Genomic DNA, 16,773 nt, shown 5'->3' with positions numbered 1-16,773 from the left:
GGTGGATCAAGTTCACAAAAAGGTATTTGGTCTCTACTTGCTCAGATGCAAACTTGATGATTGGAACAGTACTTCGGCACCGACTGATGATGTTCACAAGTTCCCGAGAACAAACAAGAACGGGTATTGAGAATCAGCCACAATGTCTCACTGCTTTTCCTTGTTTACCAGAATTACCGTAATGGTGCAACTGCGCAGCTGGAACAGTAACTTGCAATCCGCGCCTGATTTCTTTTTCTGCTTTTAAACTCTGCTAACGTTTTATGTTTTTATTCTGCATTGTAGTACTTTGAGAATCTTTGATTGGAAAGTGCACTACGAATAAATGTATTATTATTATTAAATATCGATGTGCGATTAAAACGTGATTAATTGCGATTAATAAATGACAAAGCCTGTAATTATCCGCACTGCCCGCGATGCGACACGAGCGATGAAATCGAATTAAATAATTTTTTTCAATGGGGATGTCCTCACCTCCCGCGAGCGTCAACGTGTCGTACCGCGACGTCGTCAACCCCACTCGTTTTTGCTCGTGGAGCCTCTATTTGAGCAACGTTTCACGCGACGTCACGTCCATAGAGGTAAATGGCCATGGGCCATGTCCCGCCCTCCAAACACTTTATGTTATTATTTATTTATTTGATTGGTTCAGGTTACGTCGCAACACAATGGCCGACGCTCCATATGCGGACAGTTTTCGCGGGACATCGCGTCACTCGCGTGCAGTGTGGATTAAGAGTTATCCATCCCCACAAACCCTCCTGCTCCCTCAGATCAGCTAACACAATGCTGTCTGAACCTAGCCTGGGTGCCAGCTACGTTCCGTAGTTTTGTCACTTGACAAAACTGATCTACTGAACGTAGCGTAGCAGGCTGGCACCCAGGCTAGTCTGAACCTTCCCTTAAAACACCCCATTGCTCCACGCATCCGACCTAGACTCTTCTCCCTTCCCTAAAACTCCCTGGACAACACTCCATGAGTCCTAGACTCTTCTCTCTTCCCTAAAACACTCTGGACAACACTCCACATGCCCTAGCCTAGACTCTTTTCCGTTCCATAAAACACCCTGGACAACATCAAGACAACATCTACACAAATACACAGCATTGACGCAACGTCAACACAAATACACTACTACACAATACCTATGAAATAGGCATGTGGGTAACAGAAGTCATTCAATAAACAAAGGACCCACCTGAAGATGCTGCAGTCAGGTTTGATGAATCCATCAATCTTTTAAGCTCTGAAACATGAGAGACACTTAATTATAGAATAAAATCACATGTATTGATATGTACATGAGGTAACACTGTAGCCTATAGGGCATAGCAGTGGGCGTGGTTTACTGGTGCCACTCAAAAATGGGTCCCATTTACTTTCCCCATAGACTTTATATCAATTATTTTAAGCCTAGTATCAAGCCATCCAGGATCCTGCTGATATACGATCAGGATACGATATACCAGTGGTTCGCAACATTTCTTGCTTGTGATCCAAAAGAGAAATTAAGACATTTGCACTGGGCCTAAACTAGTGAAAATAGCAGATCTACAAGCTCACAATGTTAGCTTTTAGATGTGCTAGTTTCACTATGTCACTACTTCTTAAATCTTGTTTTCTAATTTATGGAATTTCTTAGATTTTTCTTTTATTGTCTCCACCAGGCCGAAGGCATGGGGAGACTATGTTTTGTCTGTCTGTCTGTCTGTCTGTCTGTCTGTCCATCCATCCGTAAGTCTGTTACCAGCTAATCTCCGGCGCCGTTGTTCCGGTCGCTGCCAAACTGTGCACACACACTCCCTGGATTCCAATTCAGAATCTCTGCCTCTTTTCACATTGGCCTGTTATAGCGCCACCAGCAGGTTGACTTTTTCCAAACACATTTTTGGAAGCAAATGGAGAGACAGCCGCTGATACGAACGACCTACGGCCTGGTCGCGACCTAGGCCACGACCTGGAGGTCGTAGGTCCCGGTTCTGGAGGTCGTAGTTCGCGGTACATACTTGTTAGGTCGCGGCCGGTCTAGTTTCGCGACCCCCGGCCGTGGTTGCGCCACCTCGGTCGTCCCCGGGCCGTTGTTGCGCGATCGGGCCGTTGTTCAGCGACCTGGGAAGTCCGCGGTCGTATTTAAAAGGTCTTTTTGCAGAATATTCTAGAGCAGCAGCGCTATTCAACCTTTTGAAGCTTGTGATTGGCTGAACCGGAGGTAGGAAGCGCTCCATTGTAGTCACTTGGACCGCGCGAGGTGCACCAAAACCTATCCTTAACCCTAACCCCAACTCTAACTCTAACCCTAACCTTAACCCTAACCCCAACTCTAACCCTAACCCTAACCCTAACCCTAACCCTAACCCTAACCCTAACCTGCCGACACTGAGTAGCTAACCTGCCGACGCTGTTGAAAACGAGCGCTCCTTCCCTTAGCAAGCGTAGAGTTTCTAAACTCGCGTCCCTTCCCTTAGCAAGCGTAGAGTTTCGATCGCGGCGCTCCTTCCCTTAGCAAGCGTAGAGTTTCTAAACTCGCGTCCCTTCCCTTAGCAAGCGTAGAGTTTCGATCGCGGACTTCCCAGGTCGCTGAATTACGACCGAGATCGCGCAAAACCTCCAGAACCGGGACCTACGACCTCCAAGTCGTGGCCTAAGTCGCGACCAGGCCGTAGGTCGTTTGTATCAGCGGCTCTTGCTGAGCAAATGCCTCAAATCATGCATACAGCGTCACATTGCCGTTAAAGGCCGAAGAAGAAATGGCGCCCTGGCGGAGACCTGTGCTTGGAAGAGCACTGCTTCTAGTTGAGTAAAGTAATAATAATGATTACTAAGTAGCGCGTTACTGCCCAACACTGGACAACACCCTCCCACCAGCTACTCCTCCAATGACCACTCCTTTGATGAGGAATAGCTTGTTTGTCTCACCTTGTTTCCTTAGTTCTTCTTGGTACATCTGGTTGGTGTAGTGGTATCCACCGTTCCTCCTCACCATCTTGTCGATTTTCTCCAGCAGCTCAGTGACCTGAGAGGGATCCTCAGTTTTGTTGTTAAAGACATGACAAAAACCACTATATTCGCTGATTAATTCTTGTATTTTCGGAGAATCGTTCACAGTGTCTTCAAATGGACGTTCAATCAGGTCACCATGAGTGAAGAGAATCATGGTGTATTTGTCTGAACTTTTTCCAAATTCTTTTGGAATCTGTGCCACAATTTTCTTCTCCTCATCAGTGTATCTCTGGATCAAAGCCAGGAACACATGCGGACCAGGAGCAGTACAAGTAATACACTCTGTGACATCTTTAATGGTTTGATATTGACTGATTCCAGTTTCAAACAAGCCTGGAGTGTCTATGACAGAAACCTTTCTACCAGCCACTACACCACTGGCCTTATTACAGCTCAATGTCACAGATTCTAATGAATACTTGGATTGGAATGCTTTAGAACCCAGGATGGTGTTTCCTGTGGCACTCTTTCCCGCTCCAGTCTTCCCCACCAGCACAATCCGAACGTCTTCATCATTTGTTATGAGATCTGAGGAAAGAAAGAAAGAAAGAAAGAAAGAAAGAAAGAAAGAAAGAAAGAAAGAAAGACTGTTTGCATGTATGTATGAATTCATCATTGATAGTGTTTTGATAATGTTACAACAACATTAGTTTAATTGCTGCACAAGTTAGGCTCTCTAAGGTATAGAATTATTGTATTTCACACTTATTTTATTTACTACTACTACTACTACTACTACTACTACTACTACTACAGCTTGGGATTTCTGTGACATTTTGCACGTACATTCCCACTAGGTCAAGGAATAAATGCCACCCTTTTCACATTGGCCTATTATAGCGCCACCAGCAGGTTGACTTTTGCTAAACACATTTTTGGAGCAAAATGCATCAAATCATGCATGCAGCATCCGATTAACGTGAAAATCCGAAGAAGACATGTATGCACCCCTTTCACATTTGCCTATTAAAGTGCCACCAGGAGCCCACAATAACCTTCATGACCTGGCGGAGACCTGTGCTCGGAAGAGCACTGCTTCTAGTTCATATTCATTGTATCCTTCCTATACCAGCATTGTGATTTCAAACTCCATTTTAACCATCCATGTTAGATTCATCTAAATCACAAATACAATAAAAAAGTAGTTTTCCCAGCAGGCCTCAGTAGCCCTCATAGCATAGAGTGGAGCCCATAAGCATATATTACTTACACTTGTTATGGTCGAAGTTTGTTTTTTATTTTTTACACAAGCCGCCACAGTTTGGTAAATCATGTTTTGGGGTGAGCGTTTGGTTGAAACTGCCAAAGTGACTCCTGGTCTTTTCCAGGACTTGCCAAAACACAGACATAACAAAAACAATCTGTTTAGCAGACTACTGCGGCTTGTGTGGGACAACCAACGTAATGATGTGTGTGTAATGACAACTAATAACAGATTGATGAACAAAAAAAAAATTACCACAATAAATAGTGTAAGTAGCAATATGCTTATGGGCTCCGCTATGAGGGCTGCAGGGGAAACTGTCTGGACAAAAGGCGCAATACTGCAAAATAGAACCCATGGCAAGTTACCGTATTTTTCATCAATATAAATAGGAAAATGAGCCTATGTTATATTTAGTCTAGAGTTGTCCTTAAGCTGCCCTCTCACTCTGGGCATCCAAGCATTTTACTCAAATTCTTAGGTGTATGAAGAACATGCACACCTGTGTCAACTCAAGCAATTATCTGGCTGACTGCAGGCCGTTTGAGGCACAGACTGGTCCGTGCCACAACATTGTTGTTGCTATGTTGACACCATTGTACCCAATAGTATCACCCTGTTCTGTATTTTTGTCAAATAGTTGGCTAAACTTGTTTTGTTTAATGATTATTGTGTATATGGGAAATTATATGGGCCTATATTGGGAGGAAAAAAAGCCCGAGCAGGGAAAGAGAGGCCCCTGATTTTGTACTTTCAAATGTCTTCTTCATGCGTGAAGAAGAAGGTCTAGGTGTGATGTCAGCATGGATGTTGGTGGCCAGTCTGGACACATCACTTTGCAGGTCATCAACGATGGGCTCTGTAACAAAGAAAGACCGAATTAGGAAATTCACCCAAGTCACTGTCAAGGATGATAATAATGATTACTTAACTGAGAGAAGAAAATTACACTATTTTGATAACTTCTGATTAAGTACACGTTACTGTTAGCTACTCTCACCTGGTACAGAGCTCCTACGCAGCACCAGGTGGAGGGTGGCTTCTGGCCAAATGTAGTAGTCAGACAGGGTTCGGTCATCTTGCAGTTGCTTGCCGGCAAAGATCAGCCTCTGCTGGTCAGGGGGAATTCCTTCCTTGTCCTGGATTCTGGCTTTCACATTCTCAATGGTGTAGTTTGGCTTGACCTTAAGGTGGATGGTCTTTCCAGTGAGGGTCTTGACACAGATCTGTATATGTGCAGCAGCTGTATGAAGAATGGGGGGGGCGGGGGGGCACATTAAGGGGTCAGGAAAACTATCGTATAGTAAAAAGAGTTTCTCACAACTGTGCCATTCAGTGCAAGTAATAATCTTTTGACATTATACCAGCCAGCCAACTTTAAGACTACCTGTTAGTTCATAATAAAATAAATACATTGTTTCAAAATCAGACTCATAATATTGAACAGTTGAGATAATGTTTTCCAATAAGCCGTAGAGATACAGCTTTTTCTTTTTTTTCTGCAAGATCGTACTTAGAATGTGGGTGGCATGTCTTGCCTAAATGACAGTATGTGCGTAATCAATAATATGTACCTTGAAACTATACACACGCCAGGTCAACAGAACAAGAACCTGCCATCTGTCTAGTGTCTACATAATCTAAATTACATTTTAGCCTTGGCATAAGCCTGCAAGTTTGTGAATGCTTGTTCAACAACTCTTATGAACGTGTAGTGTGGTGAAGTGAGTACTGAAGTATGTATGTACATTCTATTACGTACTGTACACACTTCTCACAGAGAGAAGTCAAAGTACTTTACATACAACAGTGAATGAAGTGTGAAGAGAATGTGTCTGTTAGTCTGTACCAGAGAATGTGTCTGTACCAGAGAATGTGTCTGCAGCAGAATGGAGGATGTTTGGTTTAGTTTGTCCTGTGGAGGAAAGAATGAGGGAACATCATTTTGGATTAATTTTTAACACTGATTTAGCTTAATATTGTGTTCACAAGTGTAAATCACAAATGTTGATAATGTTGATCGTTGGAAAAATATTTTTTTGTATGTAGCAGCTGACCAAATAAGATAAGAATTACATAATGGAGATAATAAAATTACAATATTTGATTACTTTTGATTACAAGTACACGCTACAGTTAGCTACCCCCACATTGCACAAAGATGATTATTACTGTTATAATTATTTAGATTATTATTTAGAGCAGACAAATATTTGTACCCATTATTTCTCCCAATGTATTCTTAATGCCAAATAACCACCAACACTGCAACAAAGATCACCCTCCCAGTCTGACTTCCTTCCCCGAACACAACCAAGCCAGACAGCACAAAGATTTCACCTTTTCTTTTATTACCTGGCAGCTCAAGAGAAAGAATCCAGTCCTTGAGTTGTGTATTATAAGTGCTGTGAATCTCTGGATCTTTGAGAAGTTCAAGGAAGTCAGATGAAGGACCCTCTCCTTTAGACATCAATGAATCAATAAGGTGGAAACAAGCATCTTCTGGCGATGCTTTATTCTTCAGTCGTTGATACACTCTGTCATCAACGATGTCTCTAGAGTGTGCATGCTGCAGAATGACCTGGAAATCTGTACTGAGCCACCTGACAAGTTTCACCTTGTTCTTCTTTAATATTTTCACACAGGATTCCTGTCAAAAAGGAGTAGCAGAATGTGTCGTATCAAGTGTAACAACAACATGTGATCAACGTAATACGTATTTTGAGTTGTATCTACCTGAGTGGAAGAAGCCATGGTCTTCTCTGGATGAGGCCCTGCTGACAAGCAAAGAAGGAATTTAGTCTTGTTGTGATGATGACAAAAGTTAAGAATACATACATACATACAGTATGTATTACGTATATAGGCTATTATGGTACATTATTCACAAGCTGATTATTACATACAATACATAAACATATTATGCGTATGTATTGTAGGCCGATGTATGTATTCTTAACTTTACTTCATCTATACTGTATGTAATCAGTATAGATAATGTAATAAGCTTGTACTGTATAGGCTTATAAATATTATAAATATGTAAATACACATGCTGGGCATCTGTAAGTGGTGCAGAAAGGGGGATTGGTATTTTATTCCATTCAAGAATCAACATGTTACATTTCCACTTATGCTAGGCTTTATGAACTAAATGATGCTTATAGCAGAAGATTCATGAAATGTAAAATAATGTGCAATGAAATACAGTATTATTCTACCACTAAAAGTCAACATTTTGTTATCCATATTACAGTATGTGCTGGCATTACATGTTGATTTGATGCTATTTGCCTCTAGATGGCAGTATGTACTCATCTCCATTCACATGTTGCTGAACTGATTGTGACACCTAAACACTTTCACTTCATATTTCCAGTGTAAACAACCTTTTCTCTCACTTTACTTAAAGTGAAACCACAGAATGTGACCATGTCTCAGTATTATACATTACCAGTATGTGCTTGGGCTTCTCTCAATAGACCTAGTGTGTACATGTAACATGTATGATCCATACTGTATGTCATGATACATTATGTTTAAACCATGTTCAAGACACAGGGAAGTCAGTTAAAGTGTTGTTGTACAACTGTCATGAGTATGTATGCTCGTCACTACCAATATATGATGTTGTAATAGGCCATAAAAAGGGATTTCCTGGTGAGTGGTTTACTGTAGTCTACGGCACACCCAAGGCACAAGTCTGTAGTGTTTATCACATTCACGTGTGGTTTTAATCAGTCAAAACAGATCAAATATCTTACCTTAAGGCAAAGAAAAAGAGTCATCTCCGATAAAGTTTCCAGCCGAGGTTAATGTTTCATGCAGCTCTGTATTGCAGCTTGCATCTGCTGTGTGGGTGGTGAAACTGTACTTCCTGTGTTTATTCAGTGTAGTTGAGGGGCTGGCCGTCTGATGTCACACAATAACAGGGTGCTATTGTAAAATGTGTCTGGGTTGTTCTTGGTTAAGGGTTACAATTTATATATATATATATATATATATATATTTATTTATTTTTTTCCTTGATTATGCAGTGAATAATGCAGGTTTTTTATGTGAATTTATGCCGTGAAAATGCGAAACTATGCGAATTATGCTGGAACTTGTGAAAGTTGCGAGAAAATGCGAAATTACGAGAAATATGCGGGAACTTAAATATATATATATATATATATATATAAATTGATAACTTTGATTGAACCACTTTAATATACAGTACACTGGCTATTTGGAAATAGGTCTATAATAGGTCTATATATATATATATATATATATATATATATATGTAGTAATGATCTCATATAGTAATGATCTCAGGAAGGCAGAGACGTAATCCTCAGTTTAGGCTCACATTTATTAGAGGCACTTTTCAGCATGAACGTTAACATGAAGCTCCCTCAGCATAGCACAGACTGCTATCAACGTAACACCAAAACACATACATCATAATGTCAAGAGCTTACACCATCACATGACATCCGGCCGCAGTTAAAGGGGCCGCTACACTACAAAAAGTCCTCGTCCCTGAGGACCGCTCTGGAAGGTAAAAAAAAAACACAGCCCAAAGGCAACATGGTAACAACCTGAGATAGCAAAGCAGCGCAACCCAATACAAACCCCACATCCCAACAACAGTTCAAGTTCACAATCTTTTTTTTTTTCTTTTCTTTTTACTCACTGTTTCAGATCACTGTCCAAATCAGTCCTGTCCCGTAAGGCCTTGTCTGCCTCCTCTACTGAGACCCAGTAGGGATCGGGGGCAGGGGAGCAGGGGCAGGGGTCAACGGGACATACCCCGGGGAAGGGGCATCCGGGGCATGGGACAAGTGTGGCGGGGTGGGGGAAATGGGTTCCTATGCGCAAGGCCCAGCAAGGAAATGTGATTCTCGTCGGTCGGAGGAAATCACACAAAGGATCTGCAAAATGATTGGGTTGGACATGCTGCCTATCAGCATTGTAGAGGGAACAGGCTTCACCGATTTAATCAACTTCCTCGAACCAGAATACGACATTCCAGCCAGAGCAACAATCACAGATAGAATTGAAAAGCGTTATAAAGCGATGTCACTTGATCTAAAAAAAAAGCTGTCCACAGCCGAACGTGTTGCTATCACAACAGACGGCTGGACCGCATTGACCACAGAAAGTTACATAACAATAACAAGCCATTTCATTGACCAAGAATGGAAGCTTAAATCTTCCTATCAGTTAGACACACTGCTGAGGCAGAAAAGATGAATGGTTCTGTTGATGACTGGGGACTGACTGATCGTGTTATCGCTTGTGTACAAGACAATGCAAGCAACATTGTCAAGGCCAACTCCCCGGATTATGTTAAGTGGCAGTCAGTTCCCTGTTACTAATACAGTATCTGGCTTAAAGTCCTGTTTGCAATTTGGTGTTAGGGGAGTTTCTCACCTGAACTGAGTCAGTGGGTCCCTAGACATTAAAAATCACAGAGGTGCTCGTCCGCCATAGTGCCACGAATGGCGCAAATGGCCAAATCAAATATGGCTGCCATCGGCTATGATGAAAATCCAACTTTTCTGTTTCTGGGTGTATATGCACATGTAATACCTCTATTTGGACCACTTGTGGTGTGGGGAATTCATTTCTGATATTGTTTTGACCATTTTGGGTGATTTGGACCTCAAAAAGTCATGGTCAAGGTCATTTTGCTTTTCCGAAGACCGTGGGCCATAACTTGGCCATTGTTAGGAGTAAAAACAGGTGCAGTAGGTCTAAATCAACTAATGCTGACATGTATAATTCATTTCTGACATTGTTTTGACCATTAAGGATCATCTTGTCTTTGAAATATCAATGTCAATGCCATTTTTCAAAAACGATTTTGTTCATTACTTGCACTTTTATAGTATTTTGTGTAAGTTTGTTACTATTTTATATTAAGTTTGTTTTGTTTATGACAAAAGACATACTAGTGAGAAATACAACAAGTAAGCATCCACATTTAACTTTAAATTGGGGTTTAAAATGGGTGTTTAAATGAGCAAATAAGACTATTTACGAATAAAAGTGACAAATAAAATTACACAACAAAATCACACACAAAATTAAATAACAATTTCCCTCAAAGTGCACCATATTGGGATTGTGTGCATGCAAGTTAGTATGAGGTGTTTTTACAGGATGGATTTGGCATTGTTCCATGGCAAAATATGATGCACAGAACTCCATCAGTGTCGAGTCTCTTGCTTCAGACATGGCAGGAGTGTACTAAAGTCAAAGTGCTCCTTCCATCCATCAGAGCTTGACATTGACTTTTTGAGGCAGTTGTCCTTTGGACAAGTATATTTCCCATTCACTTGTCCGGAGACAAAAGTCACTTGTCCGGATAAAAATTTCATACATTGAAATAATAACAAAAGGACGGCTAATGACCCCCCTATCTCCCTCCACTCCATATTATGGGCACTTGTCCCGGACAACAGGACAAGCCTTTATGTCATGCCCTGTTCCATGTTCCATTGGTTCTAGTCTTTCCTCAGGTTCCTTGGCTGTTCAAGCAGGTGGCAAGAAATGCGCTAGAAAGGTGCCTTGTTGGTCTCAGCAGTTGTACTTCTCTGCTACCAATACTGTGTCTTGTTCTGTCAAGGTCTTTGCCTCTCCAAAGTTTGTTAGACATTGTACTCGGTCAGAAGCCATAACTACATGTTTAATCCTCACCTGGCCCATGCAGTCATCTCCTGTCTCCAAGGCATATGTGCCTTGAGGAGACATAAATCGACCCTGGAACCTTCAGATTCCAAGGCAGCCGTTCTACCTACATCGCCACAAGCTTGAATGGACACCATATTCCGAACACACAGCTGGAGAGCTGTTTGTTCTCCTCAGACACCCAGAATTTGTAAAGTTGATGAGGGATGGGTCTATCGACTCTGTTATCTCTGATGATGATGAGTGGCTCCCTGCAAAAGGGGCTGGAGGTGAAGAGATCCCAAAGATTAAACTAGATTGGGGAGGCTGTCACCAAGCTGCTGGTACATGTGGAGTCAACTGGCCCTATTATAACTAAACCTACCCATAACCCTAACCTAATGGAGGGAATAATGGGTCGCCAGGATTATGAGTGGACCCCAGAGAGTTGCAATTACAATATCTAACAAACTTTGGAGAGGCAAAGACCTTGACAGAACAAGACAGCATTGGTAGCAGAGAAGTACAACTGCTGCCTGAGACCAACAAGGCACCTTTCTAGTGCATGTCTTGCCACCTGCTTGCAACAGCCAAGGAACCTGAGGAAAGACTAGAACCAATGGAACATGGACGGTCACGGATGCAAGGAACACTTCGACTCTCGAGGATATGGCTGCCTTGCTGAATACATCCTGTAAAAACACATCATACTAACTTGGATGCACACAATCCCAATATGGTGCACTTTGAGGGAAATTGTTATTTAATTTTGTGTGTGCTTTTGTTGTGTGATTTTATTCGTCACTTTTATTCGTAAATAGTCTTATTTGCTCATTTAAACACCCATTTAAAACCCCCCTTTAAAGTTAAATGTGGATGTTTACTTGTTGTATTTCCCACTAGTATGTCTTTTGTTATAAACAAAACAAACTTACTATAAAATAGTAACAAACTTACAAAAAATACTATAAAAGTGCAAGTAATGAACAAAATCGTTTTTAGAAAATGGCATTGACATTGATATTTCAAAGACAACATGATCCTTAATGGTCAAAACAATGTCAGAAATGAATTATACATGTCAGCATTAGTTGATTTAGACCTACTGCACCTGTTTTTACTCCTAACAATGGCCAAGTTATGGCCCGCGGTCTTCTGAATAGCAAAATGACCTTGACCATGACCTTTTGAGGTCCAAATCGCCCAAAATGGTCAAAACAATATCAGAAATGAATTCCCCACACCACAATTAGTCCAAATAGAGGTATTACATGTGCATATACACCCAGAAACAGAAAAGTTGGATTTTCATCATAGCCGATGGCAGCCATATTTGATTTGGCCATTGCGCCATTCCTGGCACTATGGTGGACGAGCACCTCGGTGATTTTTCATGTCTAGGGACCCACTGACTCAGTTCAGGTGAGAAACTCCCCTAACACCAAATTGCAAACAGGACTTTAAGCGAGATACTGTATTATACGCACACACATTACAATTGGCTATTGTTGTGTCCTTGACTTGTCAGTTAAATCATGCACAAAGCTTGTTGTCTTTTAGTTACTTTTATTAACAGAGCCAAACCTGCCGGTTCCCAACGCATGTGTCAGCTGGTGAGTTACATACATAATAGTGTCCTTCCAGAACTCAGTCACCGGTCATGGGACTTGGGCAACCAATAGGAAACCAGTACATGACATCCCCCTTTTCCTTGGAAATAAACTGGTACCTTGAACAACCTCTGCACTGAATAAACTTGAACCCTGAACAACCTCTGTACTGACCCTTCAAATAACAAAACCTTTTTTTTTCCAATACACAATGCTTCTCTTTTTTTTTTTTTTCAAACACACCTTTTTTTTCTAAACAAAAAGTAATTCAGGCTATGTTAACACAAAATCACTGAACCTTTCAGGTGGCTTAGTAACCCTTTGCGGTCTGGCCCTTGGCATCTCCGACACCTGAGTGTGTTGATGTGGAGTGTGAGTGACAGTAGTCTGCGCGTGTGTGTCCACATCAGGTGCACAGTCCTCCATCCACTGACTCTCCTCCGGTGTGTTGTGTGCTTCTGTAGGCCGGTTTGTCACATATCTCTTTACATGAGTGGTGTTTCTCTGGTATCTTGCTCCTGTTGGTGACTCAACCACAACCTGGCTTCCCGTCTTGGCCACAATTTTGTGTGGTGTGGGATTGAAAGGCGTGGTGAACTTGTCCACTTTGTCCTGCTGTATGAGCACTGTGTCTCCGACCTCCGCATTTGAGTACTGAGCTCCCCGTCGTTCATCAGCATACAGCTTTGCTTTTCCCTTTTGCTCTGCATCTCGGTCACGTACTTCCAGCGATGCTGTGTGTGATCCACAGAGATCTGGCAACTTTCCCCTCATCTTCCGGTTAAAGAGTAACTCAGCAGGGCTTTTCCCAGTAATAGCATGTTCTATGCTTCTGTACACAGTCACATACTTTCTCAGTTCACGTTTCCAATCTAGCCCTTCTGCTTGAGCGATCCTTATTCTTTTCATCAGTGATGAGTTCTGGCGCTCAACTTCTCCATTTGCTTGGGCCCATTTTGGCGTTGTCTTCACATGTGTGATTCCATTCGTCTCACAGTACTCCTTGAATAATTCAGACTTGAACTGGGGGCCCATGTCTGACCTGCAAGAAATCGGTAGCCCATGCCTGCTGAAAATGGACTCCAGACTGTCAATGACTTTCTCTGCAGTTGTGGAAGTCATGACGTCATACTCATAATAGCGACTGTAGTAATCTACCACTACAAGTATGGAGTGATTGGTTGGCAGTGGTCCTAGCAGATCTATGGCCACATCTTGCCAGGGACCATCAGGTAGACTTGTAGATCTCAGCGGTTCTGGTGGGTCAGGTCTGGCTACAATTTGACATCCATGACATGCCTTACAGTATTTCTCGGCTGCCTTCTCCATGCCATGCCACCACACCTTGGTTCTGAGATGTTGCTTGGTTCCCACTATGCCCAAATGTCCTTCGTGGGCTAGTGTGAGAGCTCGTGCTTGCAATTTCTGTGGTAGCACTATGCGTGTCCCTCGTAACACAATGTAACCTATCACACACAACTCATTAACAATCGGTGCATATTGTTTACAATTATCAAAACATCCACTTATTATTGCATTGCGTAGCTCAACTAATTCTGGGTCAGTAGCAGAGGCTTCCTCTACCTCTCGTGTAGAAAGTGCTTTGGGTGTGGCCCTAACTGCTACGAACCTAACATACTCTTCTGAGTCATGTTTGTGTACCTCTTTTTGTGCTGTATTCCCCAGCAGCCGTGAGAGTGGGTCTGCTATGTTTTGTTTCCCAGGGACATACACAATTTTGAAATCATAGGGCTGTAATCTGAGAACCCATCTCTCTATCCGTGCACATGGTTTAGATCGAGGACCGTATATGACCTCTAATGGCTTATGGTCAGTAACTAGATCAAATCTCCTACCATACACATAGGGATGTAGTCTCTCACAAGCCCATACTAGAGCTAAAGCCTCACGCTCTGTCTGAGAGTACCTACGCTCACAGTCTGTCAGGCTGCGACTCACATAGCACACAGGTACCATTTCCCCTTGTTGTTTTTGTACTAGCACTGCTCCTAAACCTACAGGACTTGCATCTGCTATCACCTTGGTTGGTGCTTCCTTGTCAAAGTAGGCTAGTGTAACAGTTTTTGCTAGCTCATCCTTTAGAACTTGAAATGCCTTTTTCTGTTCAGGACCAAACTCAAATGTCACATCATTTCTGGTCAGACGTCTTAATGGCTCTGACAGTGTTGCGAAACCTGGAATAAATCTGGCACTGAATCCCACGAGACCCAAGAAACTTCTGACCTCTGAGGCATTCTCGGGTTCCCTGGCCTCCACAATAGCTCTCACCCTCTCCTCTGTTGGCCCTATGCCTTTCTGTGACAGAAGTATTCCCATGAAAATCAACCTGTCCATGTTGAATTGACACTTTTCTGGATTTAGCGTTAAACCACACTCTGAGAGTCTCTTCATTACAGCATGTAGACTTTTGTCATGCGTCTCCTGGTCTCGTGCATGTATTATTACATCATCAGATATGTTCTCAACACCTTCAATGCCAGCTAATGCATTGGCTATCTCGTGCTGATATTGCTCACTGGCAGATGAAACACCAAAAATCAACCGTTTGTACCTGTACAGCCCATTATGTACTGCAAAAGTGGTTATTTCCCTCGACTCGGGAGTCAGTTCTAACTGATGGTAGCCCCATTTAAGGTCTAATTTGCTGAATATTGCTGATCCATTCATGCCTTGCAAAATGTCATCCACAGTAGGAATTAGGGTTGCCACCCGTTCCGTATAATACGGAATCGTTCCGTATTGGACAATTAAAAGATGCATTCCGTATTGAACCAATACGGAACGCGGTTTGTTCCGTATTTAACCAAATGCCCCATAAAGGTCTGTCACACAAACCTCAACACAGAATTTAACAAAAAAGGACAGACGTCTACAAAGGTACAGACGCGAGTGGGAAGAAACAAACCCGTGGCTTGACAGCGTCAGTGAAGGTTGCAACCTAGCCTACAGTGCGTGGAGAAAAATAACATGCAGTTGCCAGGTCTGATGATATAAGCCATGTTGGGCTAGGTTGGATGAAATACCATGCAGTGTTGCCAAATCTGACTATTATAAGTATTTTGGGCTCTTATTTCTGTAAAGTTGCTCAGGTTTAGGCTAGTGAAGCCTATTCAGCCTAAAGTAAAAATGTTCAATGTTCATAAAATAGGCTATGCTCAGGTTTAGGCTAGTGAAGCCTATTCAGCCTAAAGTAAAAATGTTCAATGTTCATTCATTGCTAATAAAGCACTTTAAACTAGGCTATGCTCAGGTTCAGGCTAGTGAAGCCTATTCAGCCTAAAGTAAAACATGTTTAATCTTCGTTGCTAATAAACTTTAAGTATATGACTTAATGGTTTCTTGACTACCTTCTCTTTACTGACCACCAAGTGACCCAATACAAGAGCCAGGTTCAAATCATTCATACATTGCTTTATTTCATACAAAATTAACTTATTCATATTTTAGAAACAATTGGCCACTTCAAACTGCAAAACAATATACGTTATACCATGTTGTGTGTTATAGTTATAACTATTCTATGCATTTCATGGGTTTGGGACTGCATTTTTTCGCCGGCCGGCGACTGTGCCACGCGCACGGAACGCACGCACCGCGTGCCCGGAAGAGGTGTTCCTTATTTCAATTTCTGAAAGGTGGCAACCCTAGTAGGAATAGGGTACCGTTCCCTCACAATTGCTTCATTGGCCCTTCTCATATCTAAGCACATCCTGATATCTTTGTCAGGTTTTGGAATTATCACCACTGGGTTTACCCAAGGGGTGGGGCCTTTGACACTTTCCACAATGTCTAGATCAATTAGTTCCTTTATTTTATTCTCCACAGCCTCCCTTAGATTATATGGTATGCGTCTAAGTGGCTGGGCCACAGGTTCGACCTTTGGGTCTATGTATAAACTGACCTGTTTGGTGTTCAGTTTTCCTACACCCTTGAACACCTCTGGGTATTGCTGCCTGAGTGTGTCTTTGATGTCTGTAACCACAGATACATTTTCACCTATTTTTAACACTCCCAGTTTTATGGCTGTTTTTCTCCCCAATAGTGGCTCACCATTACCCTTGATTACAATGAACTCTGCCTGTTCAGACCTGTTACCAATGGTGATTTCACATTCAAACATCCCCTTAATGGGTAGTGGTTCACTGGATGAGTATGGATACAAATTCCTCTGCTCTTTTGGCACATAAGAATTACATTTGATCTTTTCTGCCTTCAATCTTTCCCATACATTTGTTCCCATCACATTGCTCTTAGCACCTGAGTCAACCAACATT

The 16,773-nt window shown here is 42.1% G+C and overlaps 1 protein-coding gene across 1 annotated transcript; it reads right to left on the bottom strand.

Annotated features, from left to right (window-relative positions):
* Window positions 1-1,036: 1,036 nt before the first annotated feature.
* On the bottom strand, window positions 1,037-8,064 carry LOC308293681 (uncharacterized protein; the record flags this gene model as incomplete). Its single annotated transcript, XM_080736276.1, has 9 exons — window positions 7,973-8,064; window positions 6,945-6,982; window positions 6,564-6,858; window positions 6,058-6,123; window positions 5,209-5,451; window positions 4,960-5,067; window positions 2,921-3,532; window positions 1,203-1,250; window positions 1,037-1,092 (listed from the first exon to the last, which is right to left on the bottom strand). The coding sequence occupies exons 2-9, from the start codon at window positions 6,960-6,962 to the stop codon at window positions 1,037-1,039; spliced, it is 1,446 nt and encodes a 481-aa protein (XP_080592402.1). The 5' UTR covers window positions 6,963-6,982; window positions 7,973-8,064.
* Window positions 8,065-16,773: the final 8,709 nt, after the last annotated feature.

The sequence above is a fragment of the Nannobrachium achirus genome (assembly GCF_963921795.1).
Source record: "Nannobrachium achirus genome assembly, chromosome: 11".
Lineage (NCBI taxonomy): Eukaryota > Metazoa > Chordata > Actinopteri > Myctophiformes > Myctophidae > Nannobrachium > Nannobrachium achirus.
Note: the sequence above shows the minus strand (reverse complement) of the source record. Positions and strands in the feature narration are given on the sequence as shown.